Source organism: Alternaria metachromatica, assembly GCF_023757995.1.
Source record: "Alternaria metachromatica strain BMP 0045 chromosome Unknown scaffold_3, whole genome shotgun sequence".
Taxonomy (NCBI): Eukaryota; Fungi; Ascomycota; class Dothideomycetes; order Pleosporales; family Pleosporaceae; genus Alternaria; species Alternaria metachromatica.
Window position 1 is genome coordinate 21,307 of NW_026055494.1, and position 18,434 is coordinate 39,740.

The following is an 18,434-nucleotide window of genomic DNA, read 5'->3' on the forward strand; positions in this document are numbered from 1 at the left end:
CTTTGCCGATCGGAAACATCGTCCCGGCTAAGCTGCGCGGCAAACATCGTCGTCGCTGTGTTTATGGGGCGTGGGGATGTGCTCGAAGACCCCACATGCTGCACGTCGGGAGTTGTGGTCAGGGCCGAGTTTACCCCGCACTAAACTGCATGGGGCGTGCGGGGGTGAAAGCGCTCGGCGGACACTCGCGAGCGACGCACATTCTCGTTTTCGGTAAACCGATACCATGATGCATGAGAAGATGTGAGATGAGCAACAACTACAAAACTTTTGCTGCTGTCGTAACTAACCAGGTAGAGGACTCGGGTGCTCGACACGAGTGTTGCCGACCAGACCTTAGAAGCTCTCATTCGCTACTTCCCAGCAACAAACAAATCCCACGCCACACTGACCTCATCTAGATCAACAGCTCCTTCTTGTCTTAATGTCTCCAGTCTGTCAACATCGCCAGAGTCTGGCCCATATATCTTAGTCTGACCCTCCGCCCAAGTACCACCAGCCCGCCCGTACGCAAAAGCCACAAAGTCCTCCGCAATTTTCCTGGCCGTCTTCTTCGCCTGATCAGGTATATGTTCATTAAAGTTCTGAAACAGGAACACTGCATCCATCAAATGCACGCTCTTCCCGTTGAACATGCCGTCCCAAGGATTTGGCTCAGTAAAGAGATACGAGGAAACCCTCCCCTTGAAAGCACGCGCGTAGTACGATGCAGGAAGCCCATACGCGATGTCCGTTCCTAAGTTGATGATGGATGTCATGGCCTCTTCGTCTGGAGCTGAAGGTGCGATACCGTATGCAGATAAGACGGCTTGAGCAACCGATGCCGAGAGGTTGCGGGAGAAGGATGTATGAATTGCGGATGCGATGCCAGGAAGACGCGAACTCAGACCCATGAAATAGAAGACGTTTCCATCATCTACGCACGAGCCTACCAACAACTCCTCGCACCGAGTGTTGTGCAAGCTCTGGAGCGTGCCATTTGATAAGTTCGCGAATGAGGGCGCTTCGGGAATCATGTCGCCATCCAGGTATGGAGCGAGTGGAATCTTGATTGGTATCTTCTGGACCAGGTCTTCGGGACTCATGGCAAGTAACTTCTGAATACGATCATGCGTGGAAGCGTCTTCGAGTCCCAGGGCTTGCAGAACAGCCTTGTAAGATGTTTCGGCCACAGCAGGCGAAAGTGGTTTGAGCATGAGCGGTGTTCCAGACATGCTGATCCCACGTCTGAACAATGGTTCTTTGCAACTCAGATGATGCAATACGGAGGCTATCTCATATTAGCACACTCCCATTCCGCATGGAGAATACAACTTGGAGTAACATACTGGCCCCAGCACTAACACCAAACACAGTAACATTCTCCCCATCACCTCCAAAGCCCCCGATAAATCTCTTCACCCACTTCAACGCACACCTCTGATCTCTCAGACTGTTGTTTCCTACATACCCAGCGCTTCTCAACTCCTCACTCGTGAGATTCCCCGGTGCACCTAGTCGGTAATTCACGCTGACGACGACTGTGGGCATACCAATGTCAGAGCTCATCTTGACGAGACGTGCAGGATCCCATTGCGGCCAAGAGTTTGCGCCCATGATGAGGCCGCCGCCGTGAATGAACACCATGACTGGTAGAGCGCCGTCGGTCTTAGTGGGAAGACACGGAACGGTAATGTTTAGATTGAGACACTCCGAATGGGACATAGGAGTCTCGGGTGCGGTGCCGATGGTGCATTGGATCAAGGTAGACTGCTCGAATGTGCAAAGGTCTGGTGCTGGCGCGCGTGGTCTGGTGTTGTCAGTATGACAGTTTGGACGACGAAAGGTAAGAAAGTAACTTACCCGTATCGTGTAGCATCGACGACTTTGTTGCCATACGAAGTGATGAGTTCGGGCGCAGAGAGCCAGTTCTCCACCTGGGCATATTTAATCCCTAGGAACTTCCTCACTTCATTCTCTTCTACGCCCACAAAAGAACCGAAAGTTGTTCCAAGAGTGATTTGTCTCATAGTTCCAACTGAAGACATCGCAGGAAATATGCTGCTTCTATCTATTCCGTTCTCTGCGAAATGGACCACCTTATATACACCTTCCTTGTCCACAAACATCATCCCTTTACCCTTCCTATCACGTCCCATCCCCCTAACGCAACTCGACACAGCATTTACCGCGTACCTGCACACTAAGCCACCAGGATCAAAGGAAGCGGGTACTTAAGGCGGGCGTAATCCTCCACCCTCGATTGAGCGAAGCGCGCACGTGACATCGGCCGAACTCTACGGAATCTGTATACTAAAACACTACGCTATGACCTTCGTCACGTGTGTTGTTGGTACTGTTGAGATTGCTGCGGTGTCCAAGTTGGAAGAAACTTGATTATACCTGGTAATGTGCAGAGATGGTGATATTGATAGCAGACTATCGATGCGGAGCATGCTAGCTAATTTGCTATTTCGAGCGCAGAAACTCGCTCTTTGGCTAAGCCCTATTCCGCATCCAAGTCATGCATACTCTTTGGCATCAGTATGCTGTACTAGAGTTGAATCTAGTACCAGTGGAGAGCTCTGCTTTTACACAGCCGCGCAATTGAAGCTCTTAGCACGATCATTCCAACCCACTTGCGACAGGGCAGAAAACCCGGGCCAGTAAAGCTGCAACTCTGCTCCAGTACAGCCTTCGTCCCTGTTTCGATAATTAGCCTAGGTCAATCCAGTCGCACGTATTCGGCGGCGCAGAACTACTCACTCATACAAGGTACACCAGTTCCCCTGGTCAGGCCCAGCAGACGACACGCCTCGATCACCCCCGGGAAAACGGCCGGTGATTGTTGCTGCGTATATAATAAGTCATACGTGATCAAAGTCCTTATCTGAATGGGAACTTACTGCACTTGCCCCAAGGCTCAGTGTACTTGTAGCAGAAGTTGTCGGGCCTGTCGTTGAATCCCCAGTTCTGGCAAAGGTAAAGGCCAGGGCTCGCTGCAAGGGCTGGCACGGCCATCATCGCAGCAATCACAAGGGGGGTTGGGAAAGTGAGTTGGAAACGCATGGTGAGGTTGGGAAGTAGATTTATGGGTTGAGATTGAATGGTGAAGTTGCTGTGCTGTTGTTCTTGCGATGATGCTGTTATCTCCCAGAGGCGATGAGGTTAAATGCTATTGTTATCTAGATGATCGTTCAACATCCGACACTTCTCCCACAAGTGACTTGACGTCTGCAGAACCTCAGCTACTCTGCGCAGTGAGCTTTTTCAACATCGTGCGATGTCAGGAACATCTTTCTCAGGTGTCTTGTTGCGTCTCCCCAGGTCAGCTCATACGCCTTCTACACTCTGGGACGATGTTGTGGCGTCGTTACTTTGAACTGTACGACACAAATGCTCAGTCCATCCCTAACCACGCCCCTAAGTAAGCAATGCAGATGCAATACAATTCAGCCGCGTTTTACGAGATGTAAGATGGTCTGATATCGTGATGTCACGATGTAAGATCTAGCCAAGCGATTTTAATTTGTTGTTGGTGAGGCCACACCGCCGAAGTATCTAATTAGGCAGGTTACACCTGACCGAGGGTTACAAATCCAGAAATCGATCAATCAATAGTGTAATGCCAATATGGCTGACCCTACGTTTCTCAAGTTCTCGCTAATTGCTTAATTTACATCACCAGATTGGATACGAGTTTGTGAGATTGTTGGTGAGAGTGAGATGTTTTCAACAGCAGTTCGATGAGGTTTTCGGGGCTCACGATAAGAAGATTTCGTAGATGTCCGTGCAAGTAAGCGTATGCGATTTGCGGCGATGCTATGATCGAACAGAAAACTTCAGCTTGGGTATTGCTTCCTCTGGACAACTTACTCAAACATTGCTCTACATTCCCCATTACTATCGTTCAACCCCGAGCAAACTATGCCTTAACCTCAACACTTTTAACCAACTCCCCACCCAACCGCTTGATCTCATGCACAATACCCTCTCTATTCGCTTTAATCTCAACATCATCCTTCTTGCCAGCAACAGGAACACTATTCCACCCAGGCTTGACCTTCCAGCTCCTCTGCGCAGTGACAACTGGATTCCACAGCCCAACGATCTTGTCTAGTGTCTCCGGGTCCCAGAACCAGAGCACGGCGTCGCCGTAGATGTCTAGTAGATCCTGTGCGAAGAGCTGCGGGAGCGGTGGTGCGGCCGGTGATGAGCTGGTGGTGGACATCTGGAGGTCGAGGTTCTTGAATTTGGGAGTGGATTTGCTAGATTTGGTTTGCTTGAGCGTGTGTTTCGTGGATATGGTTATGGTGATGTCGAAGTCGGAGATGCCGGGCGTGAAGAGTGCTTCGGGCGAGAACGTGTTCTGTGCCTTAGCAGCATCTTTGCTGTTGTTGATATGCTTCAGTAGACGGTCTTCGTCCGCTCGAACAGCCTGCGTAGCCGCCTTTGCCAACGCCGTTAAACGTGCAGCAACAACCCTTTCAGGCTTCGCTTTATCGGTCCAGGTTGTGCCCTCTTCGTCAAGGTTTGTTGCGGCAAAGAGCACAACGCGGTTCATGGCTGGATCTATGCGACGCCATGCTTCGAAGCGCGTCCGTAACCGGTCGAGATCTTCAGACTTCATACCCTTGGATGTGGTGTCCTCCAAATCTGCGGGGTTTGCAGAGAACGTTGTCGAGAAGTCGACTATCAATGGGACATGTCTCCAATCCCATCGGCTTATCCAAGACAAAGTCCGTAGGAAGCCGGTAGTTGCTGTTGTGGGTACAGGCCATGGGTGTGGCTGCAGGAATGTGCGGATGACGAGAAGCTCAACAAGCTCAGGTGAAAAGTGGGGTGCCAGAAGGTGCGATGCGAACCACTTCTTCGTCAACCGTATGGCCGGCGAGAGGGCCAAGAAACGGGTACATAACGTCTGTAGTACCTGCGAATGCATAGGGGACTGGACAAACTCGCGCTTGTACAGTGCCAGAGATGCAGCAGCGGATTCTCTTGATGGTCCATCCAATGACTTATCCTTGATCTGGCGGTCGAACAGCGTAGGTTCACGGTCGTGGTAGATGCGAATTCGGAATGTGAAGCCTGCAGCGACGGTAACATCGAGGAATGCTTGGTTCTGAGCTGGTTGTGACGGATTTTCCATGCCCACGCGAGCAACATAGCCAGATTCAAGCTTGGATAGAAGCTCGGCTAGCCTGAGCAGGAAAGCGATCTTGGTCCGTTGTATGGCGCATAGATCGTCCGGCCAGCGACCAGAACCCTCGAATTGCAATACGACAGAAGCGGGAGCATGGCCTGCGGCTGGAACGTCAATAGACGCATATCGAAGTTGTGGGTCGGCGGCCCTCAAATGGCGAAGGCGAAGTGGGAGTTCTTCCAAATCTCGAATGTCCTTCTCCATAGCACTGAAAGCGTTCATGATGGGCAAGAATGGCGCGGTCCCAGATTGTCCCTGCATGCGGCCAGCAGGGATGAGGTGTCCAAACGAGTCGCTCGAGAACTTGGCTGCTTCCGCCACTTTCTCACCTACGTGTTTGCCAAGGATGTAGAGTACGATCTGTTCGATCACGGAAACAGATGCGTCTTTGACAGCCCAGACAACACTCTCAAGAATGCTGCCATCTTTAAAGCGTCTGAGCTCCGCCTTCTCGCCCCAGAATTTTCGGAATGCTGCAGCTTCCTGTTTATTCTCAGCAGAAGGACCGTGGTCGACAGTGCGAGTGGCGTTGGCGGGATCAGTAGCGAAGTTGACAAGTATGCTTCTGCTTTGCTTCTCCTGTGGACGTCGCGAGGATATCGACCACGACTCTTCTTCGGGCATGGTAAATGACAAAGCTGAGATACGGTCGGTAAGCGCGCGAGTTAGACTATTATGTACTTTCTTGCAAGTCTCGCTGACGCGTTGGTCATATTCCTCACCGGCGTTTTCGAGTCCAAGCGACGCAAGAGGTATCTCAAGTGTGGCATCGTAACGGTACTTCAACAACTCCGTCTTCAGAATGAATGCCGCGTCGAAGTGATCGAACACAGAGTCACTGAGCATGTTTACGGTAGCTTTCGCTTCGGATCGTAGACGCGTGTAGGACCATGGTGTCATCTTGAACAGGACATTTTGTCCACGAGGGCCATCAAACACGACAGGCGCAGTCTCGGCCTTGGGTATGTTGATGTTTGTGGCTTGGAAGATGAACGGTTTCTTCGTGAGATCACCTCGGGACAAAAACTGCAACGTCGATTTGAACAGTTGGTAACTGCTGAATCCTGAAGAGACAGATTGTGCGCCGGTGCCAGCGTTTGGCTGCAGCAGTATAGCCATGATCGCAGCCCATTCGAAGTTTCCGAAACCTCCTTTGCGAATCTGACTACCGAAGCCACGCTGCTTCAGCCAAACACGTCCAAGTATACAAGCGTCCTTGAACGCATCAGCTCTCGAGGCGGTGCCGTGAAGAAGCTTGAGGTAGGCTGTGACGTTGGCATCCGATTGCAGGGTGTTGTTGTAGAATGGCGTTGGAGTGAGCGTCTTGGTGGAGGTTTCGTCGTCGCTGCCTCTTGGTCGCACGCAGTTCGAGGTGGGCAGCAGTTTGTTCGACGGAAAGGTGTTCTCCGTTACCGCGGCCAGGATGTTGATCTGGCACTTGGAGCTCGAGAAGTCGTCCGCATCGCCGTTTCCGCTCGGTCGTACAACCAGGATAGGCTGAAGCTGGTTGCCATTCAGAGTATCGAAGGATAATTGAAACTTGTGTTCCTTCGAAGCCTTGATGCCAGCAGCTAGGCACGCCAGATAGTACGAGCGCTTGTAAAAGTACCGGTGATTCAGGTAATCCTTGTCTGTGAACAGACTCCTCGGCATTGTCACAACCAGATCAATTGACAGTCCCTCCTCGTGTCGAGTCGCGGTTTTGAGCGGGTAGCTGCCGGTCGCGTTGATGCTCGCAGGTCGTTCGTACTGCAGCTTGTATAGGGCGTCTTTAGGAGGGCGAGGACTGGGGAAGGGGACCGCGACACCGGCTGACTTGAGCGCTTTCTCGGCTTCAGCAATCTACGGTTGATTAGCTTGTACTGACCCCATCCGAACCATTATTCACATACTGGCAATGGCTCGCGGCTGGGTATCTGTTCGATGATAGTCTTGAGGGTGCGCATCGCGTTCTCTGCGGGAGCTTCCTTCTTGCCGTACTTCAGCTTGACCTGATCGAGCAGCTCATCGAGCTGAAGCTTGAACATGTTCGACTTGAAGGATTCGGCTGTGTACACGCCGTCCTGCAGGCTCGGCGCTGGTCTCTTGGGCGGCTTGGACGCGCTCGTCGCTTTGCCGGCAGTCGTCTGCTTTCTGCTCTCGTGGACGTCCTCTTCTTCCTCAAAGTCATTTCCTTCCTCCCCGCTCATATCCTCGTCATCGTCGTCTTGGACCTCTTCTGCGCTGTCCATTTCGGCATCGCTGTGATCGAGCGCATCCTCGGCATCGCTTCCGTCCAGCGCGACTCCACCGTTGTCGCCGTCGAAATCGGCGAAACTGCCTTCACTGCCGTCCTCCGAGTCGCTGTGCTCGAGCTTTCTGCGTTTCGTCGCGGGAGGTGCCATGGTGGTGGTTCGTGAGGTGTGAGCGCATGCGACGCGAAATTTCTCTGGGACTTTTGGGAGCGGAGGCTTATCGATAAGCAGGGATTAGTTATGGCGCGTTTACATCACACCCACCCCTCTTTGACAGCTCCACGAGCTCGTAACCTGGGCGCGCTTGCCACATGCACACCGGTGTACTTGCTATGCATGCATCATGAGCTCTTGACATACATAATCGCGTTAGGCTCAAGCTTGTTCTGGTCTTTGATTATATGAGCATACCTCTCTGTCTAACTAAACTATCGCCATTCGTCTTGGTCCCCCCTGGTACTACTCTTCACAGTGCCTCTCTCCACTAAGTTCAACCGCCTACGCGGACCTTCCCTTTTCTCCAAGCCCTCATCTATAACTGCACAGAGTAAAGCTTTCAGCATGGCTTGGCGAAGCTCTGGGGCGACTAACGAAGCTCTAATCACCAACCTTGTAAAGAACAAGCTGATCCGGTCTGACCGTGTCAAAGATGCCATGTTACGGGTAGGGCTGCGAGTGTTCGATTAGCCAACATCTTCATGTATGATAACAGTCGCTAGGTTGATCGCGCACACTTTGCCCCAGCCAAACCGTACGATGACTCTCCTCAACCCCTAGGGCACAAGGCCACCATCTCCGCACCACACATGCATGCTTCAGCGTGCGAATCACTCCTCGACTATCTCGAACCCGGGGCCAAAGTCCTGGATGTCGGTTCTGGCTCGGGCTACCTCACAGCTGTCCTTGCCAACCTCGTTGCGCCCAACGGCACGGTTATTGGCATCGACCACATCCAGCCGTTGAACGACATGGCGAACGCGAATATGGGCAAGTCAGAAGAGGGGCGGAAGATGTTGGAGTCGGGACAAATCAAGTTTGTGACTGGTGATGGGCGAGAAGGATGGGCCGAAGGCGCGCCGTACGATGCTATTCATGTTGGGGCTGCAGCAGCTGTGCACCACAAGGCGTTGACCGATCAGCTGAAAGCTCCGGGCCGGCTCTTCGTTCCGGTCGCGGAAGGCGGGACGCAGCATATCTATGTCATCGACAAGAACAAGGACGGAAGTCTCGAGCGGCAAAAGTTGTATGGTGTGCAGTACGTGCCGCTGACGGATGCGCCCGTGTAGGTGGAGATGGAATTCGAAGGGTAGCGTAGTCTCTATAGCCGTCTTGTATCACTACTGTCCTACCAGCCCCTCGAACAACTCATCCCGTCTCCTCCGTAATTCGTCAAGCCTAACCTCCAGTTTACCCACCTCTTTTCTGGCTGCCTCTTTGTCCGCAGGCAGGCCACCAAATTCTGCGACCTGCTTCTCCAAGCCTTCTACTCGTTCTCGCAGCTCATCGAGGGCCTTCTGCTGCTCCAACATGTCGGTTATAGCCTCGGCAGATCCAACGTTCTTGGACCCCGGCGTCATGTTGCGCGATTGCGACGACTGGAGTGACGAGAGCTTGTCTTCGTGTTCGCGGATCTTGGTGCGTAGGTGCTTAACCTGACGCGTCTGCTCGGTCGTCTGGCGCTGGAGGTTGGACGGCGTTGCGAAGGCGGGATTCGTTTGGAGCTCGTGGAGCTGGGTTCGGAGGAGAGCTTGCTGCTTGTCCAGATAGCTTTGCAGCGTGTGGATGTGCTGCAGCTGGTTTGTGAGGTTCTGCGACGCGGTCGTGTGCTGTATGAGAGCATGCGCGATGCTCTCGGGGTTGGCGGTCGGTAGGTTGAGAGCCACAGCGGTGGATGCGAGTGCATCGAGCGCTTGTTCGCCTTCGGGGGTAAGGCTGCCTTGCAGCCTGGACAGGATGCGTTCGTCGACTTCGTTCCTTGGGACCTACCGTTGTGAGCAGGGTGCTCGGTGCGCGGCAGCTGATGCGGACCTGCAGTTCTCATACCTCGTCCAGCTCCTTCAATGCCTCCCTCTCCAGGCGCTCCATGACGGTCCTCTCCTCGTCGGCGCGCTCATTTGCCATGGACAGCTCGCGGAGCACCTTGAGCGTCTCCTCGTTGCGCTCGAACGTCGGCACCGTGCGCCCAGCATACTTGTACGACAGCCATGAGTCGATGTGCGCCCAGTCCTGGGCTTGTGCGCGCTGCTGACGCGCCTTGGAGGGCGAGAAGAGGTCGGAAGGGGTGAGGTTGTCCATGGTCGTGCTCGCGGTGCTCAGGTGTCTGGCTATCGAGAGCTAGGCTGAACCCTTACAGAAGAAAGCAACGCCAAAGTGGGGCCAGTGCGAGTGCGAACGGGCTCAGATGCCCCAGTCGAGGGTGCATATGTGGATGCGCTGACGTTCCGGACTGTCACTGCGACGCGGAGGAAGTGACGCTGCATTATCGATAACCTTAAATTTCCTACCCCAAGTGCCGAAGTCGGAGCTAATCGGCTTTTGGAATAACCCATGGTGCAATTGGAGTCATTGCGCCATTACGTCCCATTTACCTACCCCGTTACTGGTGTCTTCGCTATTCTCTAGTCCTGCCTTACCACATTTTTCTCGGTCGTGCTTGCAACATGTCGCCCATGGTCCTGGAAAACGATGTAGAAGTCGGAGAGAGTCTGCCGCCGGCAACTGAGCACGTGCGTCCAACTTCACTCCTGACTACCATATCATAGACTGATAAGAGGCAGGCGGTTAGTGTGTCACTACCGACATGGCGGGCAAACGTTGGATATGAGGAGGGTGAAGAATGGGTCATCAGCAAAATGAAGACTGGCTATCCTAGGTACTGTGTGGCGAGGCAGATGGCGAACGTGTACTAACCACGACAAGATTCTTCATACATAAGATCATACAAGCCTTTGCGGCTGCAATTGTCGACAAGCATGGCAAAGAGGGAGAGAGTGCCATGCTATTCCCCACAAACACGACGGCATCGAGGTGTCAAGAATTCTTCCTACGACAAGCACCAGACCTGGATGCGTCGCAAGTTCGGATTCTGGATTTCGTACCTGCAGCTGAAAGAGCTCGCTCTGACGAATTGCAAATCATTTCACCGAGAGTGTCAGCCGTCCTCTTCCCAAAAGATCGCTTCAGCATCGCAAAGACATTTTGGCAGCACTCCGGAGATGGTGTCTCAAGTCGAAGAGCAGAGTACTGCTCTCAGCTCTTCAAAGAGGGTATTTTGGTAGATGCTTCCACCGTCAATCAGCCAGCAAGAGTTTGCAAGGGTCCCAGGCGATATCAGAAGCAGACCTCGATTGATCTGGGCACTTCGGACCAGTCCGCCAACGGCAACGGAGAAGTCCAAGATCCCTCGCAGTTCGTGGAGGAGAGATTTGGGCGCAACTTAGATCTCTCAAAAACCAAGAATGCAAAGTTGGCCATTCGAAGGCGCATTGCAGGTTCACTAACTGCGGACGTCAGTCTGACGGAAGCGATGACTCTGGATCATGACGCGGCAAGGAAGAGGCCGGTCGCAGGTTTCTCCGAAGATGACGTTTATCTATATCCTACCGGAATGAGCTCCATCTTCAACGCTCACCGGAATCTGCTCAGAGCAAAGGGCTCAAAGAGGGCCATCGTTTACGGGTAAGCTTCTCACTTCCCACGTCCACACCTCTCTGACACATGCAGCTTCCCATACATCGACACCTTGAAAATCACGGAGAAGTTTGGTCCTGGTTCACAGTTCTACGGCTTCGGTTCATCGGAAGAGCTAGACGACCTCGAGCAACGATTAGAAGGTGGCGAGAAATTTGTCGCCCTTTTCACCGAGTTCCCCGGAAACCCGTTACTCAGATCCCCGGATCTAGAGCGCATACGCAAACTAGCCGACAAGTACGACTTCTGCGTAGTCGTAGATGAGACGATTGGCAACTTCATCAACGTCAATGTTCTGCAGTACGCGGACGTTGTCGTCAGCAGTCTGACCAAGGTGTTCAGCGGAGACAGTAATGTCATGGGTGGAGGGTAAGCATCGACCTTGACCATTGTAGAAGTACACTTACTAAGACGAAATTCACAGACTGGTGCTCAACCCCAAGGCAAAGAACTACGCCCTCCTCAAGCGCACATGGGAAGAAGACTACGAAGACAACCACTGGGCCGAAGACAGCATCTTCCTCGAGCGCAACAGCCGTGACTTTGTCTCAAGAATCGACCGTATCGGTACCAACGCTGAAGCCATCTGCGACGTACTCAGCGCACATCCTCGTGGTACGTATCTTTTCCACACCTGATCACTTTCATCCAGCACCCATCTAACACTACACCCGCAGTGAAACAAGTAAACTACCCCAAAACCTCACCAACGCGCCCCTTCTACGAGAAATGCCGCAACCCCTCCGGCGGCTACGGCGGCCTCCTCTCCGCCACCTTCTACACAAAGGCCGACGCCATCGCCTTCTTCGACAACCTCGACACCGTGAAAGGACCCAGTCTGGGTACGAACTTTACACTCAGCTCGCCGTATGTAATTCTGGCGCATTATGGCGAATTGGACTGGTGTGCGAAATGGGGCGTCGAAGCGGATTTGATTCGGTTCAGTGTTGGGTTGGAGGAGACGAGCAAGTTGGTCGAGACGTTTAAGAGGGCGTTGGATGCGATTCCTGCTGCACAGTAGTATTGTGATGGTATGCTTGAGAGTGTTGTGCGAGTAACAATGTCAACCGGTACCTCAATATGGCATGTTCTGCATTTCGCAGCACAGGCTACACCCGTGGTGGTCTTGATCTGCTAACCTAGGTAGTTCCCTCCCGTCCGTGCAATAACATGGGATTCTCTTTTGAAGAGTATGGTGTTCGCTATTGCAGCGGCTCCAAACTGAACGGTAGAGTGTGCGAAAGAAGTAGGTGGGAATCAGGTAGTCTGGCGCAACAGAGACTCTGGATTTGCTTACCTGGGTGGTTCCTTCCAGTCTAGGCAGTGACATGCGGTTTTCTCCTTAATTCGCTCCTTTTGGAAGCGACGAACATGAAACGAGAAGTCGCCTATTCCGCCTTCTGTCTCTTCTGAGGATTCGCGAGCGGCAAAGCAGCAGCATTCGCTCCTTCGTCTCGCTAGGGACTTCGGCTGTGTACATTGTGAGCAGTATTCGCTTCTTAGTCAGTCAGCGGATAATATGTGTCATCATCAGAGTGGGCTACGCGTTGACGCGACATAACTGGTAGTAAGATCGTCAACTACCGGGTTTGAGTCTCGGATTGATGTGTTCGATCTGCGCGGATGATTCCGTGCACTCCAGATCTCGACTGATGGCCAGTTGTTATGACATTGTCCAAGCATCGATCGACATTTGCAGTGTGGGTATGCAGATTCTCTCTTCTTGCGAGCGTCATACTGCGCTACTCCACAGTGAAATCCGATGGGAGGCATCGGTTGAGGCAATGAGTTTCGTGGGTTCCGATTTCAGTGTACGTTTTTTGTGTGAGCGATCAGTTGTCGAAGTATCGTCATGATGCCACTAGTCGAGGGAATCAGATTTTGACCATTCAAGATGAACACAAAGTGTCTGACAAAAATGTTGGATGGTGTGTCATCAAGGCAGAAACACGTCATGATGGGCTGATGACAAAGGATTGGATGTACGATATCGCGGTCATCTCTGCCGTTGATGGAGAGCGCAGTTGCAACGAGTCAGCAGTAAATCTGCGTATTCTCGATGCAAACCAGTTTAGGAGTAGCCCCTCCCACCCCATCTGTGACGTTGCAATAGTGATCGCCACAAAGATTTCCCGTAACACTTACGCCTGCTTAGGCGTGTTCTGCGGCACACACTTGTTCATCCTTAGGGCCCTGGTGTAACCGAAGTATCGTCACCCTTGACTTCCTCCCGTATGGGTACCTGTGGGCCCGGCGCTCATGTCGCAAACACTGGTCGTTGTAGTCCACGTGCATTCATTGGTTCGCAAAACCTGCCTGAGCTTTTGCTCGACGGTAGGGCAAACCGTGTACCTATCCTGAGGCTCTTGGGGTCTGGGGCGGATGGACGCTTCCGACAACCCGAAGTGAAGCGCAGTGCGGTGGGCCTAAGAGGGCTGTGATTTGATGTACTCATTTGCGAAAGCGAGATCTGATATAGACTAATTTTGGGAATTGAATGAAGTTTCTGAAGGATAGCTGTTCGTCGCTAAGATCATGTTGAAGTATGATGAAAGTGACATGTCACACGTCTGTGTGGGTGCCTATACAACTGTTGTGTTAACGGTTCATCAACACACCCGCCAGGTGTTGCTACTACTAGTTGTTGCAAATGCGTAGACTGTTCTATCCCAGCAACTCAAGAGTGCAGGCGGGTCCCCCCCGCTTGTAGACGTATGGGTGAATAAGTTACTTGTCACTGGCGCTGCGAACCTGCGAGGAATCCACATCGCTTAAAGACGCCCCATGGGTCGCTATAGGCTCCATGGTAGAGAAGCTATGATCTCCAAAGTCGAACGTAGTGCGACCCATTAGGTGTAGGAGGCATCGTATGAGGAATGTGACAACTGTGATTGTAGTGCGACAACGGTAGTGCGGAGACTACAGCCCCTGCGCTCGGCCAGGGCGATCCTAGATCATCCTGGTTTCGCATGAACATCCAAGATTCGCTCCGTGCCATGGCAGGTGCATCGTACCATCTGATCATTAGGCGTGCCAGCGGCTAGAAGTTATACGTTGATATAGTTGCATCCAGGGCTGAGCCTCAGGTGGCGGGGCGTTAGGACTCAGGTCGCCGTCATGTGGTCGCCGTTGTGTTAACGCCGAACAACAACGAAGATGTCGGCGAGTAGGGTGCGGCTCAGCAATGTCTTCGTTCCATAAGCGGCTATCTCGTGTATTGAGGCCAATGTTCAGTGGTACGAGCGCTCAAATGAGGTGATGGGCCTGCATGGATGCCAGAGCTAGGATGAAGCCGAACAGTTCCAAGGTCGCTGCCGGCGCCGGCAGGCATCTTTTGCGCGGTCGCGGATGGACGAAGTCGGCTTAAGTCGACCCCGACGCAGTGGATCCACGCACAATTGACCCGCTTCGAAGTCGAGAACGGACGGGATCTGATTTGTGTTTTTAATGAGAGGCTGTTCAGGAGGGAAGCGTAGAGTCGCAATTGGAGAAGCGACGCATGGCTGCGACCAATCAATGAAACCTTGGCACTCGTAGTAGCGGCTACGACTTCCTTCAGACAGTAGCTGTGCTCGCATTCATTGCTTTGGCCGCAGTTCTGAGGAGCCGAACTCCAGTCTCCACAACTACATCAAGAGTCGAGCTGTTCGTAATGTGGGCCCGCGATGTCTACCGTGAACGGCGGCACCGCGTGCCCCTCCGAAACGCGCGGACACCTCAGCATCCCACCTTGGCTTCAGTCACACTCCTTCGAACTCGCGTACAGAAAGCCACACAACTTCTTCTCGAGCTTCGAGATGGATTCCAGAAGTTCCGACAGCGTAGGCCGCCTTATTCTCGTCGTTCACATTAACGGCAGCGCTTCCGAAAGACAACGGGCCGCTTAGGCAGTGCCCAGCACGTGCTCGGGCAACACTGCAGCGAGCCAAAATTAGAACCGCTCGATGAGCTGTGCACCGGCAGAGCATGACACGCGATTTGGGTTCATGAACAGCATACTCTCGTGGCTCTCGTGGCAGTGCCAGTAATATTCGAGATGAAGCTGGGCTTACGCCACTCCTCTTTCGACTGCATGTTACCCGACAACACTCACATTCTGTCTATCGTGCGTTATTGCGACCCACCCGCGGCTAACGTAGAGGGATCTGACAGGTCATTCCTGATACCAGACTCAACGCGGCATGGCTCCTCGTCACAGGCGCGGGATCGTGAGCGCCACCAACCCTCTGCTTGGTGAATGAGGCATCCATCCACGCCAGTATTCGTGGCTTCGCCAACACTACTTGCGGCGATGGCATCACTCGCTAATTGACAGGGGCTGGCTTTCGGACAAGTAGTGGGGGGTTATGGCGAAGACATCGTCGGCAGACTAACAGGCATACCTGCTTCCATCCATCCTAGACAGAGTCGCGCAATTCTCGCTGGTGCGTGGGTACCCCGGCCCAGACCTGCCAGGCACCCATCGCGGGTGCACGTCCTGTGGCTAGTCAACGGTCGGAGGGCTTGGGTTCGATACCAGGATACGGATCCTTCGAGGCTCCAACCAGTCCGCAGCCGCAAAGCCGGCTCTGTTGCTGTTGGATCATGAAGCTCAGATGCTCTGTTCCTGTGCGTCCAGTTTCCCCCATGTAGGGCGCAGACCATCAAATGTCAAGGTTAGATACGTGATTCTGCCTCGCAGTCAAGTTGCCATAAGGCTGGTATAATTCCTCCCGACGGGCCGTACTCAGGAACGCAAACGTACGTCAACCCCACTGGTACCTTCCGCATCAAATGTTGCCTTTCCATTATTGAACATGACCGATCGGTCTCCCAAACCACATCAACCCAAGACGACGACCATCTCACGAAGACTTAGGGACCGTGCCGACCAGAACCTATCTGTTCAGCCACCAGAAATTCCACAAATAAGAGGAGCTCGCTCCCACCGTGCCGCAAACTTGCAAACGCCCCGCCACAATCCCATTGATTATCAGACGCCCGGGTCGCACCCACTTTCGCTAGCCTGGAATACTTCACACGTTCTCGAAGACATTCCACCTGACAGCTCCTTCCATTTATTGCCCTCTCATCGAGATAGGTCTCCCGACTCGTCTCTTGCGCAAACAACATATCCTGCACACCACGAGCCACTCCAAGACTCCAACCCAGGACTTGCGCATAGCGTTAGCCCACAGTCGCTGCGCACTCCGCACAGCCAGCCCAGCCGAGCGCTGACCTTCTTCCCATCGCCATTAACGTCTGTTTCTGGTAACCACGACCTCGAGCTACAACTGCCGGTTGACGTCGGACAGTCGGACGATTCGTTCTTGGAACTGCAAGATATGAGGTATATCACTCTATCAGCCCTCAAGAATTGAGCATGTTCTAATATCGACAGCACCTTGGGCTTCATGATGCCATCTTCGCAATACGGAATGGGCCACTACGGCTCTCCACAGACGTCTTACTCGTCGGGCTACCCACCTCTGCAATCTTACGCAGAACCAAGATCATCAGCGTCAAATCCATACAGCTCATCCTATGCTTCGAGTCCGCTGCCCAATGACAGCCAGCAAAGAAGATCCGATCAACACAACATTCTACCGCCTTATCAGCCTCAGCATCCATCTCTTCCACGTAGCCCCTACCAACAGCATCAGCCCGTTGATTCGATGCGAGGGCATGCATCTCCCATGTCTTCTACGGCCCATTCCTACTCCTATTCGGCCCCGCACAATAGTGTTCCGAGCCAGTCGATGGGAAGCAACTCTTACTCGCCGTAAGTCAAATTAAGCGCCTAGCGAAGCTTTCCACTGATTGAAGAAAGTCCACAGCCGTACCCTCCAACTACTTATGGTACTAGCGATTATCACCACCCACTACCGACTATGTACCCTCCAAGTTCTACGACACCTGCCGCGTATCCATCGTACGAGTCTTCGCAGAGTGGCCCGCCGGCTGGTGGTCCAGTACCTGCACTATCTTCATCTCCAAGTACGCAGGGCAGTGCAATGCAGCCACGTGTTGTGAACTCTAGACCGAAGCCCCAATGCTGGGAGCATGGGTGTAACGGACGGCAGTTCTCTACGTTCAGTAACCTTTTACGGCATCAACGAGAGAAGTCAGGGACCGCCTCGAAAAGCTCATGCCCTAGGTGTGGAGCCGAATTCACGCGGACTACTGCAAGAAACGGGCACATGGCGCACGATAAGTGCAAGCCAAGAAGAGCGTCAGAAACGAGTGGGTAGATGAATTTCGCATCTCATCGCTCGATCGATCTAGAACTATCCAGTTCAAGGACAACCAAAGAAGGTGCTGTTTGAACTAGGTGTAATACCCGAGCACCAAGTGTCACGGTCTGGCTAAGGATATTAGGCTTCGCCTCGATATCATGCAGCATCGACACGCACAGGTGGAAACATGCCAGCTGGCGACCATACCATTGCGTGCCGCTTCCCAAATCGGAATTTGGCCCGCAGGACACTCGAAGCTTCCAAAGGGCACACTTTTACGCCGCAGGAATCGTAGCTACGACTTGTCTCGCACGCTTCAGGCTTGTACACAGTCCCGGCTCCGTCACATTTCGTGACATTAGTGTTTGAGCACCAGGCTTCCAGCGAAGCGCTCAACAGTCATCAGTTCCTATGTATATAATGTTTTCAAGCAAGCGCCTGTTCTTTATGAAGCCACGAATATACAGCTTCAAGGTCGCAAAGACCAGCATCTCTTCGTATACTGGGCCAAATCGCTACAACATGGCCTTCTGTACACGGTCTCGTCCCAATCTCAACTATCTGAAAGAGCGCGTATGTCATTTCCTCACACCCAACGTCGGACTCCTTCTCCTTCGTACCAATGAGACTGGATTACGAAAGAAGGCGTTGACCGACCCGTTCGAGGGATCGCGGGAGGATTTGGAGGAATGAGGAAAGCAGGAACATGGAGTTCCTGCTGGTTGAGGGTGCCCCTGTAGCTTTTCCCTGCGATGTATCCGACCACACGGGTCACGCAAAATCATCGGTCAGCACCTCTTCCCTATCAGGGTCCAAGAGCGAACAGAGCACCATGGCCGACGCTGTCCCGCACGGCATGCTTCGGCAATGCCGCGCGAAATCGTGCGAAAACTCGTACCTTAGACCGAGAAGGGAATTTTACCGAGCACCTCTACGATTCAGCATTCAGCATCAGATCGTATGGCAGTTCCAGTAGGTTTGCAGCACTGCAATCTTAAACATGACTTGCGACTGATTTCACAACAGAGCTGTATGTCCATGACTGATGCTCTACCCGAATTCGATTCGATGCCTTCTCGATGCGCACCAATTATTACGAGCCGGTTTCACATG

At 52.9% G+C, this 18,434-nt stretch overlaps 5 protein-coding genes across 5 annotated transcripts; 2 read left to right on the forward strand and 3 right to left on the reverse strand.

The window, feature by feature from the left end:
* Positions 1-353: 353 nt before the first annotated feature.
* Positions 354-2,009, reverse strand: J4E83_001648 (uncharacterized protein; the record flags this gene model as incomplete). Its single annotated transcript, XM_049328602.1, has 3 exons — positions 354-1,270; positions 1,533-1,789; positions 1,843-2,009. 3 exons carry the CDS (start codon positions 2,007-2,009, stop codon positions 354-356), a joined length of 1,341 nt encoding a protein of 446 aa, XP_049191574.1.
* A 1,895-nt stretch (positions 2,010-3,904) lies between these two features.
* Positions 3,905-7,566, reverse strand: J4E83_001649 (uncharacterized protein; the record flags this gene model as incomplete). The annotated part of the gene is made up of 2 exons (XM_049328603.1): positions 3,905-7,024; positions 7,075-7,566. The coding sequence occupies 2 exons, from the start codon at positions 7,564-7,566 to the stop codon at positions 3,905-3,907; spliced, it is 3,612 nt and encodes a 1,203-aa protein (XP_049191575.1).
* Positions 7,567-7,977: 411 nt separating this feature from the next.
* Positions 7,978-8,702, forward strand: J4E83_001650 (uncharacterized protein; the record flags this gene model as incomplete). Its single annotated transcript, XM_049328604.1, has 2 exons — positions 7,978-8,079; positions 8,136-8,702. 2 exons carry the CDS (start codon positions 7,978-7,980, stop codon positions 8,700-8,702), a joined length of 669 nt encoding a protein of 222 aa, XP_049191576.1.
* Positions 8,703-8,753: 51 nt separating this feature from the next.
* On the reverse strand, positions 8,754-9,711 carry J4E83_001651 (uncharacterized protein; the record flags this gene model as incomplete). Its single annotated transcript, XM_049328605.1, has 2 exons — positions 8,754-9,398; positions 9,460-9,711. 2 exons carry the CDS (start codon positions 9,709-9,711, stop codon positions 8,754-8,756), a joined length of 897 nt encoding a protein of 298 aa, XP_049191577.1.
* Positions 9,712-10,076: 365 nt separating this feature from the next.
* J4E83_001652 (uncharacterized protein) lies at positions 10,077-12,127 on the forward strand (the record flags this gene model as incomplete). The annotated part of the gene is made up of 6 exons (XM_049328606.1): positions 10,077-10,142; positions 10,194-10,288; positions 10,336-11,094; positions 11,140-11,475; positions 11,531-11,721; positions 11,784-12,127. 6 exons carry the CDS (start codon positions 10,077-10,079, stop codon positions 12,125-12,127), a joined length of 1,791 nt encoding a protein of 596 aa, XP_049191578.1.
* Positions 12,128-18,434: the final 6,307 nt, after the last annotated feature.